Raw genomic sequence first — 23,851 nt, 5'->3', positions numbered from 1 at the left:
AGGTTCTGAAAAATAAAATAATTCATTTTGATTATGTGGTAATATCAGAGAGGCAGGAGTGGCTGTTTGTTTTCCAAACCTATTATGCAAAATAATTTCCTTGACAAAAATACCTTGCTTTCCTTTAGGCTATATATATTTTAAAGTTTAAAGAATTTACTCACTTCATTCTGTCTGATTTTAGGCAAGGGGACAAAGAAACTGGAATGGTGTTTTACTGATAACATAGGTAATAGTAATAATAATAATGACACAGATAATGATCATTTGTATCTATCATTTATGTAGCATTTACTATTGCTAAGTATTTTACATGCATTGTTACTGCTAAGTATTTTACGTGCATTATTTGATTTCTTTATGTAAAGTTCTTGTGTTGTTCCTTGGCAGTGATTGCTTTGGGGGAAGGATGGATACCAGTTGTAACAAAAAAGCCAATACTCAGCTTTGATATGAAAAAATGATTAAAAATAAAAATGTCACAGTGAGATAATAGTTTTTAAAAGAAGCTCAGCTTTGAGAGAAGCGGGGGGAGAGAGAGAGAATATTTTGGTTGTTTTTTTTTTTGTTTGCTGCCCTCCCACACAAAAAAACTTTATATTACAAAAGCAAAATTTAGGAGTTGGCTCAAACAGCTTCATTTTAAGAGGCATCATGTAGAAAGGATAGAAAATGTGCTATGAAGGCATTTCCTCCCAGGTAGGGAAGGGAAGAAGAACTGCTCTGGAAAGGGAAGACCATGACTTGAAAAGGCAAAAAGAAAGAGGCTTGGAGACTTTGAAGTGTTTTCCTGGACTCTGAGAAAAAGGGCGGATGTGGGACCCAGTCAGGCCGGTTATGATAAGAAGGTTGGAATTCAAACGCCCGAGGAAGAGTCGGAAAGCAGAGTGCCGCGTGCTTCTGTTTAAATCGTGGCCGGAGACTGCCTCACTGGTGTCCCGTGTTGGCCTTGGGGGCTGTGGTGGGGGAAAATATACTGGTGGTACTGGAGGGAGAGAGAACTTGAGAAGATGCCGCTGCTACACTTCCTCTGGTGAGCAGGAGAACCCTTGTTTTAGAAATTTTTGCCTGACCCTGGTGGTGCGAGCAGGGACAGAGAAGATTGCAGAGGAATGAGTCAGTGTGCCTGTCAGGGAGCTATCGTGGCTTGCAATGAGGTGGGCCTGTATTGGAGGCTGGAGGGTGAACAACCCAAGGCCTTTTGTAGTCAGACCTGGTTTCATGGGCATGCAACTGCACAACTGCACAAAGCCTACACTTAGAAGGGCCCATGCCCTTGGCTTAGTGATGTGCTGTTGCAGTCTTGAAATTCTTAGTGATTTTCAAGAGCCCTGCATTTTCATTTTGCACTTTCTTACAAATTATATAGCTTGTGCTCCCTAAGGCCATCACCAAGAGGTACTCCTGCTGTGGAATGTTATAAGGCAGAGGCTGATTTCCCTGGAGTCAGTACGAATCAGCAGGAACAGCACATCATGTTAAATAAACTCACACCAATCCCCAGACACTCCCTGCTATAAGGGAACGTGAAGGTGGGAGTGGAAATCTTAAAGACTGATACTTTATCCAAAATGAAATTGACTAAGTTACTTTGAATAGGCAAATTTAGTTTCTCAACAATAAGCATGGGAAGGTGAAGGATTCTCCAGAGAAAGATGAGTACTAAGAGTAAGTAAGGAAACAGGTTTTGTACGTTGAGGCAAAGCTGGTGCTCAGCTGGAGCTCAGGAGGATGGTTGCTAAAATGTGGCAGTTTCTCCTTTAAAGTTGTTAGAAAGGCCCAACTGACTTGTGCCCCCACGAGATTACCCTCTTCTCTCTACCTGCAAATAAACAACTACCTTCTGATTCGGCAGGGGCTTATTAGCTGTCCCAGCAGGTATGGTCATATTCTTTATGCTTGGGCCATAATGACTGCTGTTATCCAATATTTTTCACTTCATTTCTGCATTTAGGTGAGAGTGTGTTCAAGAACAGGTACTCTTCCACTTACAATAGGATTAATTCTGGATAAACCCATCATAAATTGAGAACATCAGATAAAGCCAAAAAATCAGATGTTGAGCCATTGTAAGTTTGGGGCCATCTGTGTACCTTTCCCACTCAGAATTTAACAAACAGGTGCTAATCTCCATTTTATAGATGAGAAAACTGAGGATGAGAGAGATGAATTTGTTTTCAAGCTATTAAGTGGGAAGGCTGGGACTCAGACTAAAAATTGCCTGATTCCAGTGACCAATATCTTAATCGCTTCATGTATTAATCCATTTTCATACTGCTATAAAGAACTGCCTGAGACTGGGTAATTTATAAAGAAAAAAGTTTTAATTGACTCATGGTTCAGCATGGCTGCAGGGACTTCAGGAAACTTAATCATGGTAGGAGGCGAGTGGGAGGCCTTCTTCACAAGGCAGCAGGAAGGAGACGTGCCTAGTGAAGGGGGAAGAGCTTATAAAACCATCAGATTTTGTGAGAACTCACTCACTATCATGAAAACAGCATAAGGGAAACCATCCCATGATTCAGTTACCTCTGCCTAGTTTCTCCCTTGACTTGGGGATTATGGGGATCCTGTTTGGTTCTTAGGGTTACCATGGCGACTTCTCCAGCTCTGGAGATTATAATTCAAGATGAGGTTTGGGTGGGGACATAAAGCCTAACCATATTCTGCCAAATCTCATGTCTCTTTCACATTTCAAACTAATCATGCCTTCCCAACAGTCCCCCAAAAGTCTTAACTCATTTCAGCATTAACTCAAAAGTCCAAGTCCTAAGTCTTACCTGAGACAAGGCAAGCCTCTTCCACCTATGAGCCTGTAAAATCAAAAGCAAGTTAGTTACTTCCTAGATACAATATAGGTACAGGCATTGGGTAAATACCACTGTTCCAAATGGGAGAAATTGGCCAAAATAAAGGGTCTACAGGCTCTATGCGAGTCCAAAATCCAGTGGGGCAGTCAAATCTTAAAGCTCTGAAATGATCTCCTTTGACTCTATGTCTCACATCCAGGTCACGCTGATGCATGTGGTGGGTTCCCGTGGTCTTTGGCAACTCTGCCCCTTTAGTCCACCTTGTGAGCAAACAAGGTTTTTCCTTCATGACGCTTTAGTCTACTTTGTGGGCAAACAAGGTTTTTCCTTCGTGACGCTTTTCCTCCCCACTGGCCCACATATATTGTGATACCACCAGCAGTTGACATCTGCACAGGGAATAAAAAATAAGTTATTTAGGAAAGGTGTCTAAAGATTATTCAAGGTTGTCAAATTATAACCAACTTTAATTTAAATTCAAGATTTCGAGACTTTTATGAATTTTTGGTGAACTTGGCCAGAACAGAAGAGTCTGGCTATCCCATATCTGTGTCTTCCAGTATTCTCTTAATGATTTGGATAACATTCTGTTTTCCTTTTATGCCCATATAAGGAAGAATAATGACAAATTTTATAAAATGGTGTGAATCAGGATCTGAAACAGATGTAAAAATAAAAATAGAGAGTATAGTGGCCCAATATAGGGATGTAGGAGTGGTCTTATTATTATTATTTTTGGCTCCTTGAGACGGAGAGGAACATTTAGCCATGTGCCCATCTTATAGTTGTAAATAACCATCGTCAGCTTCTTCATACTTCATATTTAGTATGGTTGATGAATTAAATATAGGCAGAGAAAGCCATTTTTCAGGATAACGTAAAATCAGCACAATTCATAGTCTTCTTTCATGAGACATTTTGTTGCCTTCTTTAGCACTGAATTTTCTTTTACCTGTGCCTGAAGTTGAGGTTCCTTCACCTGCAGGTCTGTGCAGTGGCTTCCTTTTAGGCATGTGCTACTCAGATGAATCTTAAATGAACCAAATATCTTGAAATTAAAAAAAGAGTGCATATTCCCCTCCTTTTCTTTTTAATTAGATGATTAAAAATAAATTCTACTGGGATACTTTTTTACAGTCTACAAACTTTAGAATTGCACAATAAGTTTTAGAATTAAGTTTTCAATCCTTAATTCTAAAGTCAGTTTTAGAATTAAGTATTGAATGCTCTCTAGAAAACTAATATCCTCTACATCCCCCAAGCTCTCCACTTTTATAGTTTTTTTGTCCTGAAATAATAATAAAATATCCCCTTTATGCTTCTTGTGTCACCCTTCTCCACTGGGACACATGCAAAACAAGACCCAAGGTGGTACCTAGTGTGGGAAGCACACTTGCAAGTAATTTAAGTTGCAAGGTATTTTCTCTTCTGATTTTAATATCTTTATTTGCATAGAATATACATTTCTCTCACTATGGGTTACATTATGTTGCTCTATGAAATTGCTGTTTTTGTAGGTGTGAAGTTTCATGTGGTTCAACCTAATATATAACATTAAACATTTCAAAATTGAGGAACTGTAAACGTTTACTTGAACATCAGGACAAGCCTTGATATATCTCATTGCAGTGCATAGTTACTGGCTTTGGTGACTGGATTAAGGCACGAATAATCGAGAATTGATATCAATCTTATATTTTACTTTTAAAAAATCCATAGGCTCGTAATAATTCAGATGGGCCCATTACCTGTTTGGTGGGTGCAAATTCCAAAAAAACCCAGCTGAAAAATTTGGTTTGAGAATATTTATTCATCCATTCCACATTATTCGTTGTGAATCTATGTCATGTGCTAAGTGCTGGAAATAAAATGGTGAAAAAGAGAGATGTAGTCTCTACTCTCCTGGAAATTGCATGCTTTTGGTGAAGACAAGGAAAAACAAAACCAAAAGTAAAGAGGCAAATAAATAAAATAATTATAGATTGTTGTAAACATGGTAAGGGCCTAAAAAAGACTAATGGACACTATAGGGAAATGTACTTTAGGTAGGGCTGAGACCATCTTGCTCATTGCTGGGCAGAAAAAACAAAAATTCTGTAATAGGCATAGGGAGCTTTTTAGGGAGAGTCTTCCAGAAAAACAGAATCAACATTGTGTGTGTGTGTGTGTGTGTGTGTGTGTGTGTGTGTGTGTATGTGGTTGTGTGTAGAAAGGGAAAGAAAGAGAGATTTTAAGGAACTAGCTCACATGATTATGGAAGCTGGCAAGTCTAAAATCTGCAAGGTGAGTTGGTAGACCAGAGATTCAGGGAATAGCTAACGTTGTACTCCCAGTCTGAAGACTGCCTGCTGCACAATTCCTTCTTGCCTGTGGGAGGTCAGTTTTTCTACCATTAAGGCCTTCAGTGGATTGCATGAGGCCCACCCATGTTATGGAGGGCAATCTGCTTTGCATAGACTCCACTGATTTCATTATTGATCTCATTTGCAATAATATTCACACAGAAACATCCAGAGTAACATTTGATTGAATATCTGGGTAGCATAATATCTTTAGCCACATTGTTGCATAAAATTAGCCATCATAGGGTCTTACCTTCCATCCATCTGTATTTGTGTTTTTGTCTCCTTCATTATATTAAGGTTGGGGTGGTTGGGAAAATAAAATCTTCACTAAAAAAACTTATTATGGAAATGTTCAAACATACAAGAAAGTAGAGATAAAATCATATAATGAACCCCATATGTCCATCACACAGCTTCAAAAATTATTAACAAAAACAATTCATTTCCAATGATACCCTCTTGTCTCCATTTTCTTGTTTCCCTGGCTCAGAGAACATCCCTTTAAAATCTCTATCCTGTACTATTTGTTTTCTTGCAACTTAGACAACGGGTTATTGTCCCCTGCTCGAGAATTTGACCCTGCAGATGAACACGTTACACAGCTAGCTGATTGCTGGAGATGGAGGCATTAGGTTCAAGGTTGGGTGGGAACTAGAAGTCATTTGACAGATTTGTGCACATTTACAGTTGGAATATGAGCAGCCTTGCTTTCTGAGTTATTTACATAAGGGTGCATGGTGAGCTTCCTTAGAAACAGATTCTTCTTGGGGCATTTGAGCTTCCTCTGTGATGCTAGGATGGTAATAAAAACAAATCTGAAGCTCTCTTCAAGCATGAATTGCTGTGGAAATGTTTAACACCTAAGTTTGAGAGCTCCCTAAACACACATCACTATTTCAAAAACTGCAGAATATTTCCTTCATGCTTTTTCACTTTACCAAAGACTGTGTAACATAAGGATATATATATTTAACATATATAGTTTTGAGTCTTATTTTTAGTAGAAACTCTGGAGCCGTTCTATGTTTGAAATAGTCATAGCATGGAATTTTGTGACTGAGAATTCTAGACAGCCCTCAGTAAACCTTGGTAGTCCACATAGGAGCACTCAGGAGTCTTGCAGCATGGGTGTATTAGTCCGTTTTCACACTGCTGATAAAGATATACCTGAGACTGGATAATTTATAAAGAAAAAGAAGTTTTATAAACTCATAGTTCCACGTGGCTGGAGAGGCCTCATAATCATGGTCGAAGGTGAAAGGCACATCTTACATTGCAGCAGGCAAGATAGTATGAGAGTCAAGTGAAAGGGTTGGATTTCCACTTATAAAACCCAGATCTTGTGACACTTACTCACTGCCACAAGAACAGTATTGGAGAAACAGCCCCCAAGATTCAATTATCTTTCACCAGGCCCCTCCCACAACACATGGGAATTATGGGAGCTACAATTCAAGATGAGATTTGCGTGGGGACACAGCCAAACCGTATCAAAAGGTCTTCAGGATGATCTCTGGAGGCCTGAAATTCACATCTTGCTGGAGACAGTGAAACTATCTCCCCGCTACTTCATGGGAAGTTTTGAAGGATTTTTGATGTAGTGAAGATGAATATATCATTTTCAATTATAGATGAGGAAATTTCTTGTAAGTTTAAAGCTGTGTGCTTGTCTGCACGTGCTGAAGATTGGCATCATTAACAACATCTGTTCTCTTGGTGGCATCATCCAGAGAAATATCTCTCCAAGATACATCCTGTCTGGAGGGTACCATAGGTGGTAAAAGTTGCATTTATCAGATGAATATTGGGGTTTTGTGTTTCCCTTGTCAGCAAGCCCCTAATGTTTATTACACTTTAAAGAGACATATGCCTTAAATTAAAAACGTAATTAGTTGATGGGTGGGAAGCAAGGAAAAGAGATTTTTGTGTTGTTTGAATAGAATGAGTTAACACAGTTGACCGTTTATATATTGAAGTGGGTGTCTATGAGTTTATATGCTTAATTAACTATTTGAGTGATCAGTTTTAAACTAGTTATTGGAATAAGAGGTTTAAAATTTCATCACTTTTCTTAGTCTGACAGATTAAAAGAAGGAAAAGAAAAAGCATGTCTGTGTTTATACACTTCCATTAAAAATATACATATTCCTCTAAAACCTACTTAAGCAGCAAACACCTTATTCATAAAAGCTCTCATAATAATATCAATCCTGTTAGTTCAGACTTTTTGATTGAGGTTTAATGAAAATATGAAAGGTATTATTTAGTGTGTAAATTTTGAAATTTGAAAACCACTTTGAATCTTATTTTCTTATAGTTTTTCTACTCTCGATCTCTTAAAAAGTTCTTGATACATATGAACAAATTTCAGTTTTTTTTGTTTTTGTTTTTTAGAGATAGGATCTCTCTATGTCATCCAGGCTAGAGTGCAGTGGTATGATCATAGCTCACTGTAATCTCAACTTCCTGGGCTCAAGCCATCATTCAGCCTCAGTTTCCTAAGTAGCTTAGACTTCAGTTGCAAGCTCTCATACCAAGTTAATTTTTCTATATTTTCTAGAGATGGGGTCTCACTATGTTGCCTGGGCTGGTCTCAAACTCCTGGCCTCGAGGAGCCTTCCCACCTTGGCCACTCAAAGTCCAGGGATAACAGGTGTGAGCTACTGCTCCTGGCTTAATATCAGGTTTATTGAATGAAATTGCTATGTGATTGAAAACTGTTTATCTTTTTTGTTCTTCCCCAGTGAGCATTGACTACAGAGCAGTAATTTATAGTTCCCATTCCACAAAGGTGCAGAACATTTGATGGGAATAAGCGTGATGGAGAGAACCTACCTTTAGGGCATTAAACCTTTGAATATTTATTTTCAAAATCGTCTTGAAGCAAAATCCAAACCATGGCATTACAAGGCATATTGCAGAAAGTATGTGAAGCTTTCAATGTCTTACCTTGACTGTTTAACAGAGAGATTTTTTTAAAGGTTTGTGTTTGATCTTCCCAAATCCTTCCATCCCTTTCTGCCCCTAAACAATTGATGCCTGTTAAAACTCTACTTGGTGCCTCATTAGTCTCTGTTGGAAAGACGTCAGAGTCCTTTTGAATTTTTGTTTTTCTTATTATTTGATTTTGTGGTTGAAGACCAAACTGGTATTAATTTAAAGAACGTTTTAGGGCAAGAATTCCATTTAGAATTTCTCTGAAGAAGCTGAAATGAATCAAATGTGTATTTTATGTGGGACTGTGCTTAGACAGGGAAGCCAATGTGAAATGTCATTTTCATATCACTTGGAAGATTTTCCTTTCCATTAGCTGCTCTATTGCAGGACTCATATTTATATTAAAATTCTTTTTGGAATGAAATTTTAGCGTTTTGCTATCAGAAAGTAGAATCTTATTCACTATGGGTGATAGTAAATCTTAGTTGAATATGAACTGAGCTATGCTAACAGAAGACTGCAAGATATTTGCTGTTCCTCAGCAAGATTCCACATCTTTTAGTGAGAAATGGGAAGGATTGAAGGAGGAAGAGAAGGAAAAGCAACGTACAGGCATTGTTGGCTTAAAATAGAAATATAACTAGCATTTTGGTTTAACTGAACAGATACAATCTGTATAACTATATATAATGCTATAAAATAGGTCACACATGTATGTAAAATTAGTTAAGAAACATTTGGCTCCACTATCATGCCTAGAAAACAGTGCTTTCCAGTTCTTATGTGAAATTTCCTGCTAGTAGAAAAGGAAATGTAAAAGGAGTGTTTTCAAATATTCTTTGATTGAGGTCACTTTGGCTGGGTCGACCTGAGAGACATCATGTACCATTCACGTAACCTACTTATGTTTACAACCACAAAGATCCCATTAAGGCTGCTGTTTTTGATGGGATCCCAAGAGGATATGATTATTAATGTTTGCCAGACACGGAAGCATTGACAATGTCATATTATTAGCATTACTATTCTAACAGTCCAGTCATCAAAGACCCCAGGAGACCTCATTTTGATAACCACTAATGAAGAAGATAAAATGTGTAGCAATAGTCACTTCAGTAATGAACAGTTTTACTACCTGTTTAGTATGAAGCTTGTGTAAACAATTGAGGAGAGAATATAAGGAAAATATCAAACAGTTGTTACCATTGATTTAGATAGAGACTTTCAATTTATGAGTGCTGATGTGTTCATTCATAGGAGGGGGTCAGTATAATAAGGACGTGAGGCTGTGTCCTAGGATCTAGAAGAAACATTTGCAATGAATTAGTAATTTGTGATGGAATGGTTTTCTGCCTATCAATACAACTTTCATTAGAGAAAGATTTATATTTTCCTCATCCCAGAGTGGGGACCAGATTAAAACCTGTTGTGTGATTGTTGGTTGTAGAGTATTTTTCAGAGACAGACCAGTCTCAGCAATCTGTGATGTTTATAGAAGTGACACTGGTTAACAGAGATCCTTTTAAGACTCTGAAAAAGGTACGAAGATGATCCCCAGGAAAAACTCTTTCATTTGACATTTTGCAAATAGTTTAAAATTTATGAAAACATCCCTGGATTTTATAGGAGGTTAGCCTTCTGATTAAGCAAATCTAATTTATGGAGGCCAGTCTGAATTGAGTTCTAATTGATTCAATATAAATACATCTTGACTGACTTCTATGTGCTAGACATGGCTGCTAGGTGCTAGAATTTATGATATGTCTATATCGTAGATATGTTTTAAGCACAATGAATTAAATGTGTCTTGGCTACCAACAGTAGTAATGAGAACAGTGGAGGTGGCTAAGGGGAGCTCCCCAAGATCCTGCTTTAGAATGTTATCTCAGAGAACACCGACAACTTACCAAGTGTAATTCTGTCATTTTGCAAGTGAAGAAATGGAAGCCCAGGAGTTGAAACATCCTTTTTGAGTTCATAAATATTGCAGAGGTGAAATTGACTCCTGGTGCCTGATACCTATTTTAGTGTCATTCCATTGTCTCCCTAATCTCTTAATGGAAAAAATAAAAGTAATTATGAGGTAAACAGAACACTGATTATTATTGTTATTTATTATTAAGTTGTTTGGCCAGCTATAGATTTTTTTAAAATAGAAAATACACAAGTAAGCTTTAGCATAGCTCCTATCAAAAACTAATAAATGCCAAATTTATTTTGTCTGAATTATTATAAGTTATATACATGCTCATTCTGATGGAGAATACTGGATATTTTTTATTGAGATATAAAGAATTGGATATTATTAATAGAACAGTTACTTTCATAGATTTGAATTTGGGAAAAGATATCGAGGCCCTAATTGAAACTCTAGTTTTAAGAATATGAAATCATTTAAAATGATAAGCATAAAAGACTATAGAAACATGCAAAATGTGTTAAAAATGTTTCCTGAAAGAAGCAGTATGTAATGTTTGTGTTTGTGTATGTATGTGGAGCTATGTATTCAAATATTCAAAAATATTGATGGCCTATTGTATGGTAGTCAGTTACTCTGCTTGATGCTGACGACATGGCAAAAACAATTAGCTTGCTCACTCCCTGATCTCACACAACTTCTTGTTTAGTGAGAAAGATACATGTTAAAGAAATAATTTTATAAGTCATCAATAAGCTACAATTACAATAAGTGTTAATAAGAAATAAGAGGTGTTATGAAAGAATATTTAAGCAGCATCATTTAGTGTGGATTATGGGAGAGGGAAAACATTCTGAAAAGTGAAGTGTCACCTGGGACCTGAAAGGAGATGAATAGGCACAATGGTAACTATGCAAATTACAAGGAAAATGATAGAAGAAATTGCAAAAATAATTGGAGTTGTGTTAAGGTAGAGATATTATGAATGATTTTTTTCCTTTTTAACCCAATTTTTATAAGGCTGATATAACTTTTATAATTAGTGAAAAAAAAAAAAAACTTTAACAAACACTAGGTGATTGCTGATGTTTAGAATATTCTTCAATCTATCTCAAGAGAGTTACAATGACCTTAGTTTTATCATTTTTGGCCTATTTTTGAACCTAGTCCCTTTTCAAGTGATACAAATGATGTTTCCATCTGTGCTTTGGGGACAAAAATCAGTAATCTGATACATCTTATAGTCTGGAAGTAATTCCTATTAATTGTGCCTGCATGTTGCCTTCTTCGATTTTATTAAATTACTTCCTAATTATACTTTTTCATACTGTGGATGTTATTTGAGATTCAGAATCTCCTCTACTGGGGGCCAGTGGATGTATGCTGATGGCCCTGGAACACAGATGCCCTCTTGGAAAAGGTCTGTAGTGATTGCTTTAGATTGGATGAAAATGAGATTCTTCCTCATTTTGGTTGGGGTTTTAAAAAGGCAAATATAGTTAAATAGAACTCATTCTTTTTTCATAAAAATTTTATTATGCATGTATCTGAAAGTGGGTTTCTGTGCAAGAGCAGTGATAGCCTCTTTAAAAATATCATGTCATTAAAGCCATGTTAAATAGTCCCTCTGGAAATGCTGAAGACTGTATGTGTTTATATAACCACTGAGTATTTGCAGAGCGTGTTTAAATCTCTGCCTTGGATATAGTAAATACTCAAAAATACTCAATGGGCTTATGAAAGCTAAGGAATACTTACAATGTGCTATTGCTGTAATGTCATAAACCTTGAGCAATATAAAACTTTTATTGAGCCAGTCCTAGTTTGTTTGAAATCATCATGCTCAAATACAAAGCTATCTGTTGGGTAGAGTTTAAAAATATATTTAAATATAACCTTTACTTGACTTAAGCAGGAGTTTATAATTTTTTAAAACTTTATTACGCTTATTTTAGAAAAGTAACTGCAACACTTTACATTTTTTTAAAGAGTTTAATTAGTGAAACAGTCAACTGTGGTATACTAGAAACAAATTAACTTAGAAGCAGACAAACCTGGATTTGAACCCCACACTTTCCATTTACTAGGAAAATCACTTCACCTTTTTTATTTCTAGTTTTTTTCACTATCTAATTGGCATTTTTTCGATGACTTAAAGAAGGATTGAAATACTAGTTTCACCTGTGTTATAGATATAAACCTGGGGCAAGTCACCTACCCTTTCTGAGCCTCAGCATTTTTCAACTATAAAATGGGAAGGCCAATATCTTCCACAAAGGGTATTTATTGATATAAGTTGTCAAAAGCATTATATACTGTATAGTGTTTGGAAAATGCTTGATATAATGATAGTGCCATTTTTTTCCTTGTGGTATTAGCTCATTAGGGAAAAGATGATAGGAGTTTAATATATTTTTACCTTTTGAAATAACATGAATTTTTGATTAATATTGAATACCTGATGTTGAGTGCCTATTAATACTGGGCTCTGTCATAGATGCTTAAAAACATTGCCTAATTTGACTTCCATGGTGAGTTGCAGGACAGGGAGTAGTGATCCCCCTGAGATCCTACTACGATCTCATCTTCCTAGATGAGAACATTTAGATCCACTCAGCTAGTATGATTTGCCTTGTGCTATGGAGTAAGTGAGAAGCAAATCCAAGACAGCCTTGTTTTGTGTGATTCTAAAGCTATTAATATTTCTTTCCTTTATTTTTTCTCATTTTTCTGTGTCTAATGATGAAAGTATATTTTGAATATAGGGCAGCTTCACATTTCATTTTATATTAACTACCTCCCTGAAGTCCAGTGTAAAAAGGTCTATTGGATTGCTCATGCCCCGGCAGTGACAATATGGCTGTACTTTATCCATATTGTTGCCATAGAGAGCTTCAGTAGTCTCTTTTTATATTTTTCAAGATGCCAACATTTAGAACACATTTTGGACAACTGCTACAGAAGAGATTTCATTTCAATGACACATATTCCAACCCACATAAGAAATTTGCTCTTAACAGAAAACACCTGTAGACTCCTTTGAATCATGTCAAAGATGAATTGCAGCCTATTTTATAGTTCTTATTTTGACTCCATGCATTATTCATCTTCCTAAGCTTTCTTATTCATACCAGGTCTATGCAAAATGTCTTTCTCCAAAAGACATGATAATTCTCATAAAAATAATTAGCTTTATGACTACTCTAGCAAGTCAATAATAAATACCAACATTTTATAGGTAGCACAGAACGTTAACAGCTATGAGAAGACACTTGAAATAAACCCAGGGTTCTTGACTTTTACTTATGGCTGACCTATGAGTTTTGGTGAAGAATGAGAAGAGTGTATTTTTCCAAGTGATTTCTCCTTCAAAAAATGATGAACATCAGCACACTTCAGTAGATGAACTTGTATAAAATTTTGATTTGGTGTTTGGTTACCTGGGGACCATATTATTGGAAACATATTCTTGTCTCTCAGAAAGTGTCCGACTCTCTCCAGGAGTTGAGAATCCTTTGAAAATCACACAGGCCTACAGGCTTCCACTTTAGCTTTCACCAAAATAACATAGATTTTTAAGGCACAGCTTCTAGAATCTGGTATTTCTTCTTAGTTTATAACTGTCTCCCCACCTTGCAAGCAACTGTCATCAGATAGAAAATAGGGTTAGAAAGATTTAATTAACAGCCCTTAAAGGACTATGAGCATTATTATTCTGGTATGGAATACTTCTGTCTTCACAATTAGCTTCTGTGAGAACAATAAAAATATTTAATAAAACATGTGGCTCAGGAATTGGATAGTTTTTCTTTCTATAGAAACACAACTCTTTAATATTTACTGCTTAGCCATTTCCTGTGTATAAAGTGATCTTAATTAAAATATAATTCTGATTAAACCAAAAATTTTAAAAAGTAGCCTTTAAGAATATATTTATTTATGGCCTTATTTTATCAATTGTTACTAATTATTTCTTAGATTGCCAGTTTATTCTGAGTACTTCAATATGTTGCAAATCTTCCCAGCTCATGTTTGTGATAGGAATTTGTATGTTAAACACATACACATACACACACCACAATCTTTTTTGTTGTCTCATTTTATGCTTTCATAATAATGAGAAATCATGAACTATTTCCATTGTAACAATGACTTTTCTCAGATATGACAAGACCTTAAATGTATTTTTCCTTCTAACCTAGGGAACTAGACTTTTTGACTATTTTTAGTGTCTGTGTGTGTGTATTTTCTAAAATACCAGAAACCACTTTGTCTTCTCGTTAGCTGTAAGAAAGCCACCAAAGAAGTAGGATAGAGTGTATATCTGGCATTATTATCCTTGGTTTGCTCTACCAATCAAGTTGAAATTTACCTAAGCCGCCAAGATATCTCTGTGGTTACTCTGCCATTGCTGAGCCCCTATGGCTTTAGGCTGACTTAGTATAAAATGAAAGGTATCTGGTGTTGCTAACTAGGTAATTTTTTCAGATTCTATCTGTAAGTTTCATTCCTTTTTGAGTATTTTAGAATATAACAACTGGGCACTCTTTTTATATAGAGACTGAGATTTGACTTCTTTCCAATTATTCTGGGATCATCTAACAATAGTTGTTGACAAAAAAGTACTGAACTATTTCATGAAAAGGCATCTTGCTTCTGGTTGTATTGGCCTCAACATTACAATGTTTTGTGGCACGCAATGGCAAATTCTTGGCTTTCAGAGCAGAAAGGAAGTGTTAGAGGTCATCTAGTGCATTAATGCCACTTTAGAGATGAATAAATAGAAAGGAATCAGGTTTACTTAGCCTCAAATGTTTTCACTAGTAACTTCATTCATTCATTCATTCATTCATGGAATATGCAGAGCCCCTGCCTTGTGCGGATTCTGCAGCTACAATGTATAATCATAGCCCCAGCACTTGTGGGCTCCCAGTCCATTGGAAGAGGAAGGCTGACAAATATTCATCATACCGAGGGAAACACTGTATCATAAAGGCACATTTGAAGCACTCTGAGGCCACACCTTTGATTGTAGATGAAGAGTTGACAGAGGAAGCAATAAACATTTCCTCATAAAAAGTGAGTATCAGGTAGTTTAGGGAGAGAAGTCATCCTGGGCAAAACAAACAGAAGCCAGGAAAGAGCACAGTCACTTTGGAAGATGCTTAGTATGTCAGTGAGACTGGCACATAGGACTTTACAGCGAGGAGTGATAAGGAAAGGTTGAGTTCTCACAGTGCGGCAGCATTATTGGGGACAGCTCAGACATAGCTGGGTATTCAGTGAGAACAAAAGGTCCTCTGTGAGTTGCTGTTGTCCTGAAATTAGTTCCAAGCTGGTTGATAAGTTGCCACCGATCTGAAGCCCGTTTCAGTGTCCTATTGCACCTCTAGACCTCCTCAGACCCAGCGATTCAGGAATTAAAGTGTTTACACTTTGGAGGAGGCCTTTAGGATCCCCCCAGCACTAAGCCCAGTTGGATGGTGCTGATTGTTTATTTATTTATTTTTTTGGGGGGTATTTCTCTTCTTGTGTGCCACAGTAAAGAATCTGAACTTTATCTGATAGGGTAGGGCTTGGAAATTCAAATGCATCCAGGGGTCAGGCTGGCCACATAGAAATGAGTGAAGCAAGTGGATTGTAAACAACAGGGAGAGGTGAAGACTATATTAAGTTGGAAGGATTCAAAGTAATTTTGAAAAAACGCTGTATCAGCAAACATGAATGAGTAGTGATTTTGACAGCTCCAGTGCTCAAACTTTGCAGTTTAAGTAATAGGTAACCATCATGGATTTTTTTCTTTAAAACTAGGAAAGTGATCAAAATTCATTTTTTATAAAAACTGCCAGCTCATCAAAATGGCAATTTTGGTAAAAAATGAATTTTTTCATTTTTGTTTTGATGAATAGAAATTATAGAGATCAAGGGGATATGGGGTGGAGAATATGGTCTGTATTGATTTGAAGATTTGAACAAAAAGTTGCTGGTCCAAATTCAGAGATATTGGGTTGCATATGAAAACAAAGCCTTCTACCAAACACTACATGTTCTCACTCAAAAGTGGGAGTTGAACAATGAGACCACGTGGACAGAGGGAGGGGAACATCACACACCAGGGCCTGTTGGGGGGTTGGGGACAAGGGGAGGGAGAGCATTAGGACAAATACCTATTGCATGTGGGGCTTAAAACCTAGATGATGAGTTGATAGGTGCAGCAAACCACCACGGCACATGCATACCTATGTGACAAGCTTGTATATTCTGCACATGTATCCCAGAACTTAAATCATAATAAAAAAATTCAATATAACAACAACAACAAACAAAGTTTTCTGTGTATAATAGAATGATGGAAAGAATGATTAAGGAAAACGTGTCGTTTCTGGCTTAAAAATTTTCATTTACCAAAAAGAGAGTAGTGAGAGCTAAAGTCGCTGAAATCTGAGAGGGAAACTAGTAAATCAGGGATGCACTGTAGCTTGGTAATTTATACAAAATACTTGCAGAGAAAAAAACCTCAAAAACTTTGGGCGGTGAAATGGGATGGAACAAATGGCAAAAGGATGCTTACTGTTGTTACTCTGCAGGGAACTTACGTGATAACATCGTTTAACGTCTTTTCAGCACTTCTGGATAGGATTTATCCATTAGCAAAGTTACCGAGTACATAATATCTGTTAGGTGGTGTTTTATGCATGATTTTTAGTGGAATTTGTTTCTAGGAACTGGGGATAAAATAGAGAACAAAACAGACAATTCCTACCATCCATGGAGCCTCCATTCTAGAGGAGGAGACAGGCATAAACCTTATATAAAATCAGGTTATGGAGAGCAAACAGAGAGTGAATTGAGTCTAGGAAAGAAGAGAGTGTGAAGTGAACTAGGTATGTAGTATCTGAGGGAACTAGAGTGTGGGAAATGTGATAACTGTACAAAACATGTTGAAAGACAGTGCTTGGAGACCTAAAGCTAACAGAATTTGGAATGCAAGAAGGGAGTGTTGACAAGAGAAATTCAAAATCACCCGTGTTATGAGTCTAGAGTGATGAATGCTTGCAGCAAAGTGATCTTCTAGGTTTGAATGAACTGAATTTGAGATTTTAGTGAGACATCCAAGTCTATCAGTATTTCTCAAACTTTCGTGGGTGTCAGACTCACCTGGAGTACTTGTCAAAAATCCCAAGGTTCAGACCAGGACCTTTCCCTTCAACCAGCCTGGGCCTTTGTGTTCTTTATTAGCTCAGCGGGTGGTTCTGACACACCAGTGTTTGAGAATCACTGGCTTAGACAGCCACAGATAAAAGTCTGGAAAGAAAAATTGAGCAAAGACTAGAGATGTATATTTTGGAGTTTCAAAAATGTATTAATTGAAATGTAGGGATGGGCTTACTCTCCCAGCTGGTGAATATAATAAGGAAGGGAAGCCATAGGACAAGATTTGGTTGTATACATGTAGGTGGTGGGAAGACAAGGAGGAGCCTGAAAGAGGGACACAGGAATTATTCAGCATACGGGGAAAGTGCAGAGAGCTCAGTTTCCCTTTAATTGAAAGGTGGGCTCTCTGGAGACAAAGCCCTCAGGATTACCTTATCACCGACAGTGTGCTAAGCATTTAATAGACAATCAATATTTGTTTATTGCATAAGTCAATGCATCCATGAATGGCTAATAAGAAATTTTTAGAAGGTAAGTAGTCATATCACATGCAGTGGCTGAGGTCAAGAGACTTGAAACCTAAGGGATAGCTAGTCGATTTAGTCAGAGGAAGTTATTGCTATGCCAAATACTGGGCAATTAAGTTTAAGCAGTGAGTTTAGGCCCTCTAGTCATTTGTAACATTCATCTTGAGCTGTGGATGAGCACTGTAATAGCAATAAGATATAAACACATCTAATATACACACATATGCATATGTATACCTTGTATGCACATATACATGTAAAAGTGTAAATATTTAGCTCTAGGGTTTTCATAGTGTTCTGTGGTTCTGTTAATGTTCTGGAGCTGTTTCCTTCAGTCTGCAAATCTTGTGGGATGAGGTGTGTCTCAGGAGTCTCAAAGGTTGTAGAGAGCAATCTATCCTCAGGAGGTTGGAACATAGACAAAAGCAATGAGATTCCAAGGACATGTCTCCAGTAAGCTAGATAATCCATTTGCCACCTTCAGTTTTTCAGCAATTGCTCCCCAAGAATAGATATGACTTCTAGAGATTGCATAAAAATGTAAAATCCTATTTTAAGATTTGTTTAAAGCTTTTTAATTCCAGACACACATTTCCTTTGAAAGTATAAACTTTAGTGTCATAAAGCAGAGATGCTTATTAGTCAGCTCTCTGGGATCTGCAGATTCGTAGATGAAACATCCGACCTTTTTTGTATGTTGAAATGTCATGCCCAACGGGATCTTAATGAAGATTCATTTATCCTTTTCACACTGTTAAGGGTGGTCTATTGGGGATAGAATTATCTCAGTCCACATAAACAGAACCCATTACTGCTAATGGATGTTTTCCACGTGGCCATGGAGGTGAATAGGCATTGAAATAATCTACATCTAGACTTTCACAGTCATTTTTATTTAACTATTTTAAGATTTCCATGATGCTCTCTTTTTGTGACCAAATGCTGTTTGACATTGTCTGCAGGTATCTGGTGATGGGTCTGAGGTTGTAACTTTAACAGGTGTAAGTATTTCTTTCCTCTGTTTCAGCTGGAAGTTTTGAGAGTGAAATATTCACAGCCATTAAGAGACCTCCAATTTAATTTCTCAACATGCTTATTCTATAGTTCACATTCAGTCCAGAGCACTGGAGGAACTGAACAAGCGGACGCTGTAGACATCAGATAGCTGGCCATGGTGTTGGCCATGGCGTCTCAGGATGCTCAGAACTTCTTCCAGCCTTTCTCTTCCTGGATATCTCGGGTTTATGAAGCTCTCCAGCAAGCAGGAGATGTGCTATCTGCTTCGCTGGTTAACATAAGCAAACAAGACTCTAAATTGAGTGACAAGCTAGATCAGGACTTAGATAATATTCAGATTCAGGAAACGTACTTTGAAGTTGAAGAGCAAGAAAATGATTGGAGTCAAGAGGATGCAAATTCCTTGTTTCTGGAAGTGGATCATTTATCATGTTGTAATAGTGATTTGCAGGACTCTGCCCAAGGTTCAAGCCCCAGGCTTAGCCAACATGCAAAGGACTCATGTTCCACAATGTCCCAGTGGCCCAATCAGGCCAGTGATGATCACAAGTCACCACATGTGCTTTCTTCTATTGCTGAGGAAGAGCATCACCTTGAAAAGCAAAGAAGTGGCCTTCAACATGGCTTTGACAGCCAGCTCCCTGGTACTTTAGAAACTGTTAATGGAAAAAAGCAAGGTAAGCTAGCCAGTCATCATTTTCTCTGGGTTCCTCCGAAAAGCATTTCTACTTATTTTATTTTGACTTGGTTTTAGTTATATGGATCTTATTTTTCTCTCTCTTATACCTTCCCACATACTGGCTTCTGATTGAGAGATACAATCCTTAGGAATATTTTCAATATATAAAACTTCGGAAGATCCATGTTTGGGAGTTCCATATTTCAAAACAATAGTTCTGAGCAAGTGAAATGGTGAAAACGAGTCTGTGGATTCTGTTTGAGAAGCCCCTTGTGCACATGTCATGCTTTTAAAAATATCTTGTAAAATGTTCTTTTTTTCTTCTAGGTTAGGAATTTCTAGATGTTACTATATTATTCAGTGTGAAATCCTGTGCAAAAAGCCATACTTATTGCAGAATTTTTAGTTGATAACACTCCAAGAACACTTCTCACAGTGTTTCACTGAGACGTGATGTGAGATGACAGTGGATAGGAAATCTTTGAAATAAGAATAGCTTGATTTTCTTTTAGCTCTGAATGGTAAGGACACATTTAATAAAAACTGCCTATAAAGATTTATGCTGTGAGAACTGAGCACATGTTGGGTCTTCAATAAATGTATAATGAATATGATAAAAAAGTGTAATTGACTCTCTACAAGTAGCGGTAGTGTGTCCCAACATGAATTTCTCATGCGTCTAATACTCTAACCTTGAAGTAAGGACATTCCACCTGGATAGGGGACAGAGGTAAATGATACGGACAGAAGGGAGTTGGGTATGGGTGCGTGATGTGTAGTTGTAATGCACACATAAGTCACACAGATTGGTGAATCATTTATGTGATACAAGGTTATTAATGTCCTTATTGTTGGAGACAGCAGACTTTTCTGAGTACCTCCTAGTTCATTCATTTTCCAGGATTCCTATTAGCTTTGTCTTTTTAGGGAAAAGTTTTATCCAGATATATGAAATCTTGGCATACAAGGAAGCAATTTCACATTTTTCTTATAATTCTTGATACTCATTCAAATTAAGGTAACATTGAAATGCTAGAATAAATTGGTAAAAATGAGGTAGACTGATATTCTTTCTGAACCTGATAAACTACGGATAATTGCAATTTTGAGTCTTTTAAAATTGTCTGTAGAGTTATTCTAGAAATATCTGGGCCAGCAGTAGAATTTCTTAGATTTGAATTGAAATTTTGATTTCTGTTTTAGAAAATTCTTGAAAAGGTTGAACTATATTTGAAATTAATGTAAATTTGGCTTACCACTGATTTTGCTAATTTTTGTAATTATAAAATCTAATGGCAGTAAAACCATTGTGTCTATTTGGCCCTTCAAGAAATGCTTATGCACTAGATTGGAGCCTTCAGGAAGGTAGGGACCATGCCATAGATCATCTCTGTTTTTTTAACAATGAGCATAGTGTTGGGCAGGAGATGGAACAGCAACAAGAAAAGCTAACAACGTTAAGAGGTAGATAATATTATTCTCATTTTACAGTTGAGAAAATTGATGGTGAGAGAGTTTGAGAACCTACCCAATATCCACATTTATTATAGGAAGAAGCAATCTCATTCTAAAATTTACATGTACATATATTCTCTTTTTTTCCTTTTTAAAGGTATAATTTACTATAACAAAATTCATCCTTAGTGTATAGTTCTGTGCTTTTTGACAAATAGACATAGTCTTGCAACCACCGCAATCAAAGTATAAAGTGGTTTTGTTATGTCAGATAATTCTCCTACATTCCTTTTTAGTCAGTCCTTTCCCTACTCCAGCCCCAGGCACATGTGGATACATTTTTAGTTTCTGTTGTTTTATCTGCTTCAGAATGTCATGTAAATGGAATTACACAGTTTGTTGTCTTTTGAGTCCAACTTCTTTTACCTATCATAACGCATTTGAGATTCATCCATGTTGTTGTGTGTTTCAGTAGTTTTCCCTTTTTAATGGCTGAATCATATTCCATTGAATGAACGCACCATTTTGTTGATTGATCAGGGGAGGAATATTTTGGTTGTCTCTAGTTTTATTTATTTCCAATATCAAATGTCTATTATTTCTTTTTCCTGACTGATTACACTGGATAGGACTTCTACTATCATGTTAAAAAAGACTAGTGAGAGTGAATATCCTTGCCCAATTTTAAACAGTGTAAACCCTTTCAGTCTTTCACTATTACTTGTAGTAGTTAGGTGCAGGCTTCCGTAGATGCTCTTTATTATGGTGAAGAAGTTCCCTTGTATTCTAACTTCTTGGGAGTTTTTATCAAAAAAGGATGCTAAACTCTGTCAAATGCTGTTTTACATCTATTGAGATGATCATATGACTTTTCTTGTTTAGTAAGTTGAACTTACACAATGTTTTGAAAGTTGAACCAATTTTGCATAGCCTGTATAAAATCCACTTGGTCATGTTATGGTATTCTTTTAATGTATTACTGGGTTCGATTTGTTAGTCTTTTGCTAAAGATTTTTCTCCGTTTATTTTTATTAGGGATATTGGTCTGTTGTTTCCCTTGGAATGTCTTTGGTTCTGGGTAATGCTGACTTCATAAAATGAGTTGTGAAGTGTTTCTGCTTTTCTGTAGGCTTTTTAGAAATTTATATATAATAATAATTATTATTTTTTGATGTTTGTTAGAATTTTTCAGCGAAGCCTTCTTAGCCTGGGATTGTTCTTTGTGGGAAGGTTTTGAAACAAAAATTCAATTTATTTAATAGATATAAGAGTAAGCTAGTTATTTGTTTTTTTCTTAAGTGATTTTTTGACACTTTGGGTTTTTCAAGAAATTTTTTCATTTCATCTATGTTGTTGAATTTATGGATATATTAGTTAATTATTACTTTTTAAATGTTGTTAGGATTTACAGTAATTTCTCCCTTTATTTCCTGATATTGTTATTTAGTGTCTTTTTTGTTGTTGATCTGTCTGGCTAGAGGATTATCTATCTGTCTATCCACCTACCTATCTATCTGTGTTTTTTTCCAAATACCTCATTTTTTGTTTTATTAATTTTTCTCTGTTGTTTTTCTGTTCTTAATTTCATTGATTTCTGTTATTTTCTTTGTTTTTCTTGCTTTGGAAATAATTTGTTCTTTCTTCTTTCCTTTTATGATGTATAAACTTCCCTCTTAGCAGTGCTTTAGCTGCATCTAATATTAATATATTTTATTTTATTTTCATTTGATTAAAAATATTTTCTAATTTCCCTTGTTACTTCTTTTTACTGCGTTGATTATTTAAAAGTGTGTTGGTTAAGTTCCAAATATTGGGAATATTTTATATCTTTTGCTGTTGTTGAGTTCTAGTTTCATTACATTATGGCTTGGGCACATACTTTCTATTATTTTAGTTTTTAAAAATTAAGGTTTGTTTTATTACCCTGTCCTAAAATTCACGTGCACTTGAAAAGATTGTATATTCTGTTATTGGAGAGAGTATTCAATAAATTATGAGTTGTTTGAGGCTGCTTTGAAGATTTTCTAATACTTATCTCTCAAATTTTTTTTTTTTTTTTTTTTTTTTTTGCCTACTGATTTTGTTTTGTTGATCACTAAGGGAGTAGTATTGAAGTCTCTAATTCTGATTGTGGATTTGGCTATTTTAAAATTTCTATAAGTTTTTACTTTACATAGTTTGAAGCTCTGTTGTTAAGTACATACACATATAAGAAATATATATCTTCTTGGTGAATTGACCTCTTTGTCATTATATAATATACCATTTTTATCTCTGATAATATTTCTTGTCCTGAATTGTACTTTGATATTAATACAGCTATTCCAATTTTCTTTTGATTAGTGTTGACACGATATATTCTTTTCCATTCTTTAACTTTAAACCTATTTTATATAGTGAGTTTTTAGTACATAGCATATAATTGGTTCATACTTTATAATTCAATCTGCCAAGGTTCCACTTTTAATTGGTGTATTTTAACTGTTTATATTTAATATAATTAGTGATATTGCTGAATTAAAATATATCTTCTTTCTAGATTCATTTCTGTTTGTTCCATCTGTTCTTTGTTTCCTTTATCCTAATTTTTTCTGCTTTCTTTGTATTGAGTATTTTTGTGATTTCATTATATATTCACTCTAGGCTTATGCTAAAAAAAGCTTAATGGTCATCCAAGGATCCCTAATGCATGTATCTTTAATTAACTTCAGTCTATCTTGAAATAATACTGTACCATTTTATATATAGTTTGATAGTGTTGCAATAGTATACTCTCAATTCTTCCTGCTTACCGTTTGTTTTATTGATGTCATATATTTTACTTTTATACATGCAGTAAACATATAATACACTGATACTGCTTTGCTCTAGACTATTGGTTATCTCTTAGAATGGTTAAAATAAGACAAAAAAAAAAAAAAAAAAAGGCTGAGGTGACAGGATTGCTTGAGCCCAGGAGTTCAAGGCTGCGGTGAACTGTGATTGTGCCTGTACACTCCAGCCTAGGC

General features: G+C 36.0%; 1 protein-coding gene and 1 long non-coding RNA gene across 5 annotated transcripts in view; one reads left to right on the top strand and one right to left on the bottom strand.

The window, feature by feature from the left end:
• SYT16 (synaptotagmin 16) overlaps positions 1-23,851 on the top strand; it is a 280,971-nt gene that overhangs the window by 157,263 nt on the left and 99,857 nt on the right. Inside the window, exon 2 of one of the 4 annotated variants that reach the window (XM_032245915.1) lies at positions 18,720-19,386. The exons of the other annotated variants lie outside the window; for them this stretch is intronic. Within the exon in view, the coding sequence (XP_032101806.1) occupies positions 18,864-19,386 (523 nt within the window). The 5' untranslated portion in view covers positions 18,720-18,863. The remainder of the gene's footprint in view (positions 1-18,719; positions 19,387-23,851) is intronic. 4 annotated transcript variants of the gene reach the window in all.
• LOC116528600 lies at positions 165-21,968 on the bottom strand. Its single transcript, XR_004259111.1, has 3 exons — positions 21,635-21,968; positions 5,138-5,144; positions 165-174 (listed from the first exon to the last, which is right to left on the bottom strand). It is a non-coding gene; the product is annotated as an uncharacterized LOC116528600 (long non-coding RNA).

The sequence above is a fragment of the Sapajus apella genome, unplaced genomic scaffold (genome assembly GCF_009761245.1).
Source record: "Sapajus apella isolate SASKATOON/1434 unplaced genomic scaffold, GSC_monkey_1.0 scaffold59, whole genome shotgun sequence".
Classification (NCBI taxonomy): Eukaryota; Metazoa; Chordata; class Mammalia; order Primates; family Cebidae; genus Sapajus; species Sapajus apella.
The sequence above is the reverse complement of the archived record's forward strand: the minus strand, read 5'-3'. Positions and strand labels throughout refer to the sequence as shown.